This window comes from Entamoeba invadens, assembly GCF_000330505.1.
Source record: "Entamoeba invadens IP1 unplaced genomic scaffold scaff_1105074726403, whole genome shotgun sequence".
In the NCBI taxonomy this organism is placed as follows: Eukaryota; Evosea; order Mastigamoebida; family Endamoebidae; genus Entamoeba; species Entamoeba invadens.
Window position 1 is genome coordinate 203,468 of NW_004440309.1, and position 11,100 is coordinate 214,567.

Consider the following 11,100-nt stretch of genomic DNA (forward strand, 5'->3'; position numbering starts at 1 on the left):
GACTTCAAACTACATTTTCATTTTTATGTCGAATACACACAAACTTAAGACACTGACGCCGTCATCGCTTCTTCGGGTTGTGAATTACATGAAGCGCTCCGAGGACATCAGAAATATTCCCCTGATATCCAAAAAGTATAAGAACATCCTCAGACTCTTTACTTTTAACCCAACAGACGACATCTCACTGTTTGACAACATGGAGGTCCACTTCATGTACACCCCAACATGCCCCTCTGTCAAAGGCAAAAAGACTATTGTGACGTATCCACTCAGTATCCACGAGTCAATCCGCCACATCAAAATTGGACGGAAGTGTGCAAATGTTATATTTACTAAAGAAGACAGAGAGATCTTTGGTGACACAATTCCACGGTCCGTAACTGTCAGAATTCTCCCCCCGGGATCAAAACCACAGACTCCATCCTCTTCCGCAGCAGTGTCCAGACATTCCTCGATCTTATCATTTTCTTCAAGAAGCTCATTTGAAAAAGCTACTGGTAACTCGAGAATCATTAAACTTGATTTTGTCCCTTCAATTGGGGAAACGACTTTTCGGAATGACACAACCATCCAAGACGTCTGCTTTAAAGATCTTTTGAGAGTGAAAACACGAGCGTTTCAGATGTGCGAAAATTTGGTATCGTTCCAGGCAGACTCCGTCGCCATTTTGGAGGACTTCTGTTTCTCAAAGTGTCATATGTTGAAGCGAGTAACGATCGGGAAACTGGAAGTCATCGGACACAACTGTTTTAACGAGTGTTACAAATTAAAGCACTTCAATGTGGGGCAACTAGGGTTTCCCATATACGTTGAATTGGTGACGTATTCTGTAGCAATGGCGTTGTACCAGAGTAATGTGTTGTGCACCGATACTGTCTTTTGTCAGATGGATAAAAAGCGATATGGAGAGACGATTCCTTTTAATTTGCCGGTTCACCATTTAGAGGACGACTGTTTTGCTTTTTCTGATGTTAATATGAGAGAGTTAGTATTACCTCCTTCTGTGGTCTCTTTGGGGTGTCGGTGCTTTATTGAATGCACTTCTATACAGTGTGTTACGTTATCACCACATTTACAGTCGATTGGAGAAAAATGCTTTTATGGATGTACTTTACTGTATAAGATCGAGTTACCGGACTCTCTTACGTCGATTGGGAACAACTGCTTTGATGGATGCCCCAATTTAAAGGTGCTCACTGCGCCAACCGCATTAAACCCTATACGAGCAAATATGTCGTATCACGTGTGTAAACTGTTTGAAGCCATCAAAGTGAAGTGTTTGTCTGTGTGTTACACGAGTACCGACCGACAGATCTATGGCGACATATTGCCACAAAGCTGCGCGTTTTTGTCACTGAGCGAGAGCTGCTTCAAAAACTTTGAATTAATTCAAAGCATCACTCCACAGACTTCGAGAAGTAATCACTCGTTAAAGCTTCCCTCGACTTTAGTCTCATTGGATAAGAACTGCTTTCAAAATTGTGTGAATTTGAAGAACGTCGTCATCCCGCAATCAGTCGAGTCATTAGGAGAAAGTTGCTTTGCGGACTGCGTCTCACTCATTTCAGTGACCCTCCCCTCTTCCGTCAAAATAATTAGCAACAACTGTTTTCGAGGGTGTAAGAGTTTGAAGAATATCATCTTCCCTCCAACCGTCCGACTGGGTGAGAAATGCTTTTCGGGGTGTTATGCGTTGAACACAAAACTGAATGCGCCGTCAAATTGTTGGTGAGTTGTTTTATAAATGATTTGTTTATGAGAGTTAATTATTTATTAATGAGACTACCACAAAGCACACTCAATTATCAACTTTTCGAAAATATTTGACTAAGACTGGAAAGTACTTGACAAGAAATATGACTTGCTCCGACACACTGTGACACTCGAGAAATGGTTTTGTTGAGAAGATATTAATCATCAACGCGGTGAATGGGTATTTCAAGACCGTGAAATTGAATTTGAAGTGTTCCCGTGTCCACACATCATTCACTTCTTGAGGAATAAGCAATTCCGTGTTCCGTTGTTTTGTGATAAAGTCTTTAAATAAGGCATAGGAGACAACTTGGAGGGATACAGTGTCGAGGTAAAACACATTCAAAAAGCAGGATTGAACATTTTCCTTTGGGATTTGTGTTAAGAGGTTAGCGGCTATTAAAGGGAGAACGTCTTGATTGTCGATGTATCGCACTGAAACAACAAAATCGATTAATTCGGTCATTTTGAGCATTGGAGTGGACTCTGTTAAGACCTCATTGAGAAAGATCATTTTGATCATGTTCTTCTTCAATAAATCGACATTAAAAGCGTCTTTATAAAACTCCGCGGCCACAACAACAGCATCTTCATTTGGTGAATTCAGACGACGACGTTTTTCATTGATTGTGCTGACTAAAGTGGAACTAATCCAACTCCTGAGATCAACCCATTTGAAACACCCAATGTCATTTGTTTTGAGAACGACTTTCTCGCCAAGAAGGTGTTTGGCTTGTTCTTCATATCTGCTTAAAACGGTCACTAAAGGCTTCACAAGAGTCCCATCCGAACATATCGCATAGAAAATTTCCGACTCGCAACTCTCGCGTTTGATCTCGACGGGATCTGGAGAGCCTTTCATTTGACAAAAACAACGCTGCGGTGTTAAACACTTCAACGACCGCCCATACTCGTCGCAGACAAACACAAACTCTCTTTTTATGTTGGTGATACTCTGTAGAATCGACTGGTGGTATCGAGTCATTTGATCGATAGAACATCGTCCGCGCATCATCCGACATTCGACCTGTCGCCACCCATATTCTTTCTTCAACACGGAATTCATCACGATGTCTCTATTGACCTTTAAGCCGTTACTTAAGCGTTGGAACAGTCCTTCTCCCACATAAGTTCTTTCGTTCACAAAGCGGTTGATGATTTCTACTAGGCGAGTGACGTTGCCCTCTGTCGCCGCATTCATTGATATCACTTTTTAAGTTTCTATTACTACGAAAAGATCATCATTTTGTGTGATAAGCATTTGTATAATTTGTATAGAATTGAACTAATGAACGAATTAATAAAAAGTCAATTGAAGATAAACACTAGATTTTCAAAGGCGAATTTCTTGTTGCAAGTGATTCACTTGTGCCTGGCAATAGGGACTGTTTTCCTCACAAAAACGCTGTTCTTCCCATACATGAGCCAGTCCATCGCCAAATGCACTTCGTACGGTTAATGACCGCATTAACCCAAATGTCCTGAATGGTGCAAGTAACTCGTCGAAATACGTCTTGTAAAATGGCGGGAAGTAGAATTTGGTGATTTCTCCGATTCTGTTATTCAAGTCGACGGGGAAGTGATACCCGAGAATCAATTCGATTTTAGCACGGATCCCATTAATGCCATCAGATTGTGGGTCTTGTGAAGAATATTGCGACAAGAAGATGACAATCGATAAGATGATTCCTGTTGTCAAGAACGATTTAATGGGGTTCAAAAAGGCGAGTGCACTCGACTCGTCGAAGGTAATTGATTGCAAGTCGTTGCCATTAAGACTGAACCCTAACATCAATATTAAAAGACCAATCAACACCGTCTTTAAGTTCTTCACTACCATTTTCTTCTTCTTATCACTCTTCTGCGTCGAAACTAACTTTTGAGCGTGTTTCTGTGCTTTATTCAATTTGTATTGAAAGGAGTGGTCATACCCGACGTAGTGGAAGACCTTTTCCGCAGCATACGACCAAGTGTTGTCCAAGAAAAAGGAGTAATCCGAGAGGAAGATGAAGTCAATGACACCACTAACTATCGAGAAGATCCCACTCACAAACATGAAAAACACTTTTTGGTCGAAGTTGGCACGAAGTCTCTTTTTTACACTATTGATTACTCTCTGCGCTCAATTCTTTCAATTTGATGTTCTCAAAGAAAGCATTGGAAAGCATTTGAATACAAAACAAACGTCTCGATGAGGATAAAACGCATCTCTTCATAATCTCTGAGGTAACTGAAGTGCTCAAAAGTGAACTCATTTTCGCCATACGATTGAAGTGGAGCATACAAAAAGACGTCATGTGCGGACTTATTCAGAACAGATTTCAAATATTTGACAAAGTACTTTGTGTGACAGACTTTCTGGATAGAGTTTGAGAGAGTGAAGTCCCCTTGAACGGTTTCTGTGACGTATCGGAGGATGACTGAAAGTACATCATCGGAGAAGGACAACTTCCTTAAAATGCGGTGTTTAATCTCTTGAGTAGTAACATTCTCATCGGTCCCAAAGATGTTCAGTTCCGTACGGACTTGCTTCGCTATGTCTAAGTTCAACTTCTCTGCTATTCCCTCATGTCCATCGACATTGTCCCATTCATCGATGTTATATATCTGTTGACATGTCGGGGAAGACATATAGCGATACGTCGAATAATATTTTTTGAACAGTTTAGTGATGGTGTAGACATAATTAATAAAACTGATCATAAAGAGGGTAGCTATGAATGAAAAGATCGTCCACCTCCACCAAACTAATGTGAAAAATTCGTCCGTCTTGACAAAGAAGTTAAAATTGTAAAACGTGAGTAACGAAAAGATCGTGGCTACCACTAAGATCTGGAAAAATGAGGACAACTTCTTAAAGATAATAAACCAAAACCCACCTCCATTCCACAACTTGTAGATATTCTCGATTTTCACAGATAACTGCTTTTGACCACTTCGTTGGTCTGTTAGAAACTTCATTGAAGTACTGATTCTGACTTTACTAGTTACTCTTTGATGATTTTGTTGTATAATCGGTACTTCGAATTTTTGTTGAACAAATTGTTATTATTGTGTTTTCGTTGAGTGGTTTTGTGATGGTTCTTAACTGTACCATTGTTTAATTGTATATTTACTAGTATATTGTTATTATTATGGAATGTGATGAAGGTTGAATTTGTCTTCACAACGCTATGACGGATCTATATTTGCTGTTTGATGGTTTTTCACACAAAAATTACTTGAAAATAAAAAAAAAGTTAAAAAAGTATATTACCAAGTAATAATTAAAACATACTATTGATTTTATTATATTTAAAATTTGAAATTGCCTGATAAATTACGTAAAATTCGATTCAAATTCGATTCAAATTTAATTTAAAAAATAAAAAAATAAAAACAAAATTTACTAAATTATTTAAATTTACAAATTAGAATAATTTAATAAAATAATATAATAAAGTTACTTGCACATTATAGTTAAAGATTTAAGGAAAAAAGGAAATAGAATTCCATTCTACTCTATTTTTGAAATAGAATCCGATTTGTAAGGAAGAAAGATAGAGTCAACTCAAAAGACATAGCATGTCACTTATCTCGCTGTGTATTCTGGCGTCGAAAGAAGGAGAGATTAGTATTGCGCACATTCTATATGATACAAGCAAGTTTTCATTTATCGGAATAGAGACTATCAAAGAGTTTATATCGTTTGGGTTTATTGAAGTAGCTACACGGAGTGAAATAGATAAACGGATGGTTCTTTCAACATCAGAATATGGAGGGATATTATTTAATGTTTTATTACGAGGGGATGGTATAGGAGTTGGTGTATTAACCAATCAAACATATCCGAAGAACACAATTACTTACATCATACACAGAAGCTTTGAGGTGTTTTATGAACGTGGTGAATGGAACGAGTTAACACAGTCTTTTAATGTCGAAGGGACTATTCAACAATGTAAAACGGAATTGAAATATCTCTTTGAACACTTCGGAAGAGAGCGGAACATGGAATTGTCAAAGGAAGAAATGATCAAAAATGAACTTGATGAGATCAACGAGAAGATGGGCTGTTTAATCACTAAATTGGTCTCTAGAGAAGAAGACTTGGCTGATGTGGTCACAAAGTCGGAAGTCCTTTCTGAAAGATCTAAAAAGTTATACAAAAGAACCAAAAAGGCTAAAAGATGTCATGTGCCTTGCGTGATTTTGTGACGTACTTGGGCAATATCTGTTTTTCTGTTTTATATTGACTGTTTTTGTGCAATTCAACAATTCATTATGTTGAACAATTTCCACAAAAAAAGATTACAAATAATTAAAATTGTTTTTATTGATGAGTGTTGGTGTATCATATGAAGAAACTCAGCTGAGTGTGAGTTACACCGAAATGATATTACAGAAAAAAAAGATTGATGTTTAATCACAAAGTTAAAGCTCGAAATTATCACAAAAAAAAATCTTTCATTTTAAAAAAAATAGTAAATAGTAATAATATTTTATTTATTAAATATAATTAAAAAATTGGTATATTCATATAAATATTCTCAAACACAATATTATTTGATAAAATTAGATTTAATAAAATAACAAAATAAAATAAAAATTCACTATTTTTAGTTATTGTATTTTTTTTTTGCCATTTTTAAATTAATAAAAACTATCAAGAAAAAAAACTCACCACAAAAATCAAGAACAAAAAGAAAATTCATTTGTTAATTCATAGAATAACATAAATAAGATAGTATAAACAATGTGAATTATACTAAAAATTCGGGCAATCTAATCTAAAAACCAACCAACAATAATTAATTATTGTAAATCGAACAAACCATATTTTACCATTAATAAATGATAAAAGACGAAAAAAAAATACAAATGAAAAACAAAAATACCTTTTCAACCTATTTTTAAAAACTATACTCAAGTAGTAAAATTATTATAAAAATCGCAACGAAAAACGAACCGAATAAAAGAAAAAAGTCATAAAAATCAACACCACTTTGAATCAAACTATTTTGACTTTACTTTAACTTTATTAAAAAACAAACCACAAAAGCTTTTTTTTCAAATAAATCGAAGCAAACAAATATGAAAAAGTATTTTTGAGACAAAAAAAGTGAATGATTTGTTTATTATTATTTTTGAAGAGAAACGAAAAGACGGAATTTTACATGTAACACGAACCAGAGATGAATGAATCGCAGCTCTCGAGCTCTGATGTCTCGTCACTGAAATCGAAAGAGAAGTTCAAGGTATTCGATGGCTCACTCTGAGGAACATAGAGGTTAGCCATATTGAATGCCATGACTTGCTGCTCAAATGGATTTACATACCCAAACCGCAAAGAGTTAAAAGAAGGGAGGAGTACATTGGAAGTGCGGCAAGTCATATTTGATATCTTTGTTCCTTCCCTTTAAATCCCGTTTTAGGCCAATCAAATTCACTTGCATTTGAATAGCTCTGTTTTTTTAATTCATTTTCCTTTTTGTCTAGTTTGCAAGAAAAATAGATGTTCGAATTCAATCGGGAAGATTTGGGGACTTTTCCCCCATGTTGCCATGTACATTCCAGTACCACAACCAACTTTTTATAACAGTTTATTTCTAAAGAAAATAGGCCATTATTTAAACAATAGTTCGGGAATTTATTCGGGGGTAATTTATGTGATAAACGGTTATAAATAAAACATTTTTAAAATAAGATTCAACAATAACACTATTTGCATAACATTTGCCATAACACTTTGAGTCACATTATTATAAGTTCCCTGGTGACATCAATTAAAATGATGTTTACAAGTTCCAACATTATACACGACTTGAAACACATTAAAATTTTTGCACAAACGAATTACATATTAAAAGTGCGTTTATACAATATTTGAATATGACATTTTCTGTGAACCTTTTGAACTTGTTTATCTCTCAATTTTCGTAACACAAATTTCCTCTCGTTCCAACATAATCATTTGAATGAAAATCTCACTATGTCAATCACAATAAAGTCAACTTTCTGATTAAAAGTTCAGATAACTTTCAAATCTCAAAAAATTGAGATCTCACTATAAAAAACTCACAAAAATCATTTATCGGAACACAAAAAATCAATTGTATTATTTTTTCTAATGTAAAATTGAAAACTGATTTTTTCTTCCGATAAATCTTGATCGCAAAAACAATTACCAGAACTTGCTCTTTTTTGTTTTTTTTGACGTTTTGATGAGTGTACTTTGACGAATTACTGATTCCAAAAATAAATAACAGTTCTTATATTATATCATTAAATTTACCATGATTGTAGTATTAAAAATAAAAAATTACAAATTAGTAATTTTTTCAAATTACGTTTTCATTATTTTATTTATATAATACAATATAATATATATTTAACTATAATTGAATTAGAGCATATAAAGAAATAATCACTTAAATTAAATGTGATTAATCGTAAATTAAAATTAAATTTTCATATCGGCTGGTACTTCAAGTTCAAGTGGTTCGACTTGGCATCTGTTAAAGAGCCCATCGTTGAGTACAAGGACCGTGAGTGTGGAATGGTCCATTTTCCCGTGCAATGACTGGCTCGCTGGAATTTTAGTTTTGGTCTTTGAAGCCTCTATTTTCAGTGTTCGTTGCTTTTGTGTTCTCTCGACAACAAAGTCGTAAACGTTTTCACACAACTGCACCAACGATGGCTCCAAATACATCTCAACCATTTTCGAGAAAAATTCACTCTTTCGTCTTTCTTGGTGTTGTACGTCTTCGTCAAGCCATTCGTTTCCACTCAAGCCACACTCGCTTGGCTTATCCACAAACATTCGAATGTCAAAGTTGTCGCAAATACCATCAGTCATCAATAACACTGAAGTCCCTGGGTGTACAAATCGAATTCCACACCTGTAATTATCCAACTCAGGTAAATCTCCCTCGACTGGCCCAAGTCTCCCCCCAGTCGTTTTTACATCGACTCGTGAAACGTACCCCTCGACTAACTCTTCGATTTTTTCAGACGAACGGTGCACCAAAAGACCTCTGCAATCTCCCAATGAAATATACAGAACAGCGTAAGTCATTTGGTCAGTCCGAAGCACCACAACGGCCTGGAAAGTGGTGAGTCCCGCGTCCATAGAAGTTTCTTCCGTTTCAAGAATTGAGCACTGAACATAAGCCATCGCGTCACTCATCACACGGAGAACTCGGCCCAGTGTTTTTTCCTTGACCGCCTCCGACGATACGTACTCGGCAAACTTCTCACACGCGACGTGTGCGCTTTTCGCGGGTCTGGACCCCATCCCGCAGCCGTCCGCAATCGACATGATCGCCATATTTTTGTAGACGTCTGTCTGCGTGAAGTCTGCTATTGGTTTCCCGAATTTCTGGTTGTTCATCACAGGATAAGTGCTGAAACAGATGTTTGCGAAATACTTCGAGTAGTTGACAAAGTACTGCTCTGGTGTTTTCTCAGACTGTGGGGAGCTGTTGTGGAAATAGACAACGCTTGGATCTGGAGGGAAGAAAGAATCTTTGAACTCCTCAAGTTTTTGTTTTTCGTAGGCGGCCTTGAAAAATTTAGAAATCCCTTTGTCGACGCGGAAGCTGGACATTTAGTTTCCAAGTTCCCTTTATTTTCCAACCTTATTTGCAGTTTTGTTCCACCACGCAGTAGTTTTGATGCAAAATCACGGGAAATTTTATTTGTTATAATCAATAGAATTTTATTATCATATGATAAATAACTTCCCTAAGAAGTTTTTTAATTAAAATGGTTTTTTGTTCCGACTCTTTTAAAAGTTATTTGGCAATTGAATAACAACCAAATGATAATTGTATTATTATTTAACTATAGTTATAATATACAAATTCTTTTTAAAATTTAAGCAATACAAAAATGTTATTCAAATGTTATTCAAAATGGAACTTTGCGTAGGTGGATGATTTTGTAGCTCTTTTAACTGTTTTGATTGGCCGTCTTTCCCTTTCTTTTGGAGTAGGTTCTTTATCTTCGTTTTTACAGTGAAAGACCTCTTCGTCCTTTTCTTTCTTTTCGTTTTTATCTTCTTTTGGCTCGACTTTAATGCATTCAATCTTTTTCTTTTCCTTCTCTTTTTCTGGTTCAACAACACCGAATTCCAAAACGGTTTTATCATAATCTTCAAAAAGGTGAGAAAACGCAGAAACCATTTCGTCTGATGGTCTTTTGGCGCAATCTGCCGGGCTTCTCATATGTACAATACAAACGTGATTTTCTGGCAAATTTATGCTTTTCACAATATTAGTAAACGTCTGTACTTTTTGCTTTGATGTTTTCCTCTCCTTTGCCATTTTTTCTAAAATTTGTTTTTGAAAGTCCAAAATGGGGAGGTTCAAGAATTTATGAACGGACGTGATTGATGGGACGCACTTTGCGATTCCTCCCTTCAAATTGACGATGATCACAGATTTTCCACGTAATGCCAGATTGTCTATATAATGATTAATTTTTTCAAAAACGATTTCATTAGTTTCGCCGACTGTTTTTTTGATATTTTCAATTGTTTTTGCTGTTTCTGATTGGAACTTAGAATTTTCCGGCAGTGCCAAATAAAAAATGTTTTGTTCAGTTTTATACGTGTCGAGGTCATACAAAGTGAACACAATTTCCGAAGGAAACACGTCATTATACATTCCAATGCCTATAAAACAAATTATAGTATTTTTTACTTCCCAATTCATATTAACAAAAGTGGTCTTTGGTAACTTCTCGCCTTGGATTTCTTCGTCCACTTCCCACTGAAAATGCTTGAGACAAATTAATTCCATCAGACTTGTATGTCTAGCGTCCGAGAGTGCGCAGTGAAATTTTGGATCAATTGTCTGATGGAAGGTGCATCTCTGTGCGCACTCTAATTGTTTGAAGATTTGGTTTAACATGAAATTAACGTTCTCCACTTTGTGTGTGAAAACCTTTGTCCATAACGTGAAGAGTTGGACATGTGTGATGAATCTCACATTATCAGGAAGGTCTATCATTCCTCTGTTAAAGATTTCCACAAGGCATTTCTTATCCCCTGCAAGTTGTTCTTCTTTCGATACAAAAATGGCCAACTGAGTGTGAAATTGATGAAAGTATTCGATAAGTTCAGAAGCTATCAAGGTATAGTTTCCGTCCAAGTCGGGGCTTTTTGGATTAATACCGTGGATTTTAGACGCTCGATTGAAAATGTTTTGATACGGGCCTGGTGACAACAGTCGATGGAATGTCCCCACCTCTTTATTAGTGTGAAGTCTATATGAACTAATTCCAATTTCAATTGGGTAGATGACATTCCCTACTTGAGCCGCATATTCAAAGTCGTAAAAATGGAACACGTCATGTTCAAAC

At 36.0% G+C, this 11,100-nt stretch overlaps 6 protein-coding genes across 6 annotated transcripts; 2 read left to right on the forward strand and 4 right to left on the reverse strand.

The window, feature by feature from the left end:
* Window positions 1-25: 25 nt before the first annotated feature.
* EIN_390890 (hypothetical protein) lies at window positions 26-1,735 on the forward strand (the record flags this gene model as incomplete). The annotated part of the gene is made up of 1 exon (XM_004256187.1): window positions 26-1,735. The coding sequence occupies one exon, from the start codon at window positions 26-28 to the stop codon at window positions 1,733-1,735; it is 1,710 nt and encodes a 569-aa protein (XP_004256235.1).
* Window positions 1,736-1,801: 66 nt separating this feature from the next.
* On the reverse strand, window positions 1,802-2,956 carry EIN_390900 (hypothetical protein; the record flags this gene model as incomplete). The annotated part of the gene is made up of 1 exon (XM_004256188.1): window positions 1,802-2,956. The coding sequence occupies one exon, from the start codon at window positions 2,954-2,956 to the stop codon at window positions 1,802-1,804; it is 1,155 nt and encodes a 384-aa protein (XP_004256236.1).
* A 132-nt stretch (window positions 2,957-3,088) lies between these two features.
* Window positions 3,089-4,716, reverse strand: EIN_390910 (hypothetical protein; the record flags this gene model as incomplete). The annotated part of the gene is made up of 2 exons (XM_004256189.1): window positions 3,089-3,857; window positions 3,941-4,716. The coding sequence occupies 2 exons, from the start codon at window positions 4,714-4,716 to the stop codon at window positions 3,089-3,091; spliced, it is 1,545 nt and encodes a 514-aa protein (XP_004256237.1).
* Window positions 4,717-5,319: 603 nt separating this feature from the next.
* Window positions 5,320-5,952, forward strand: EIN_390920 (hypothetical protein; the record flags this gene model as incomplete). The annotated part of the gene is made up of 1 exon (XM_004256190.1): window positions 5,320-5,952. One exon carries the CDS (start codon window positions 5,320-5,322, stop codon window positions 5,950-5,952), a length of 633 nt encoding a protein of 210 aa, XP_004256238.1.
* Window positions 5,953-8,197: 2,245 nt separating this feature from the next.
* Window positions 8,198-9,343, reverse strand: EIN_390930 (hypothetical protein; the record flags this gene model as incomplete). The annotated part of the gene is made up of 1 exon (XM_004256191.1): window positions 8,198-9,343. One exon carries the CDS (start codon window positions 9,341-9,343, stop codon window positions 8,198-8,200), a length of 1,146 nt encoding a protein of 381 aa, XP_004256239.1.
* Window positions 9,344-9,641: 298 nt separating this feature from the next.
* EIN_390940 (hypothetical protein) lies at window positions 9,642-11,045 on the reverse strand (the record flags this gene model as incomplete). The annotated part of the gene is made up of 1 exon (XM_004256192.1): window positions 9,642-11,045. A coding segment is annotated over one exon (1,404 nt), but the record flags the coding sequence as incomplete, so codon positions are not given.
* Window positions 11,046-11,100: the final 55 nt, after the last annotated feature.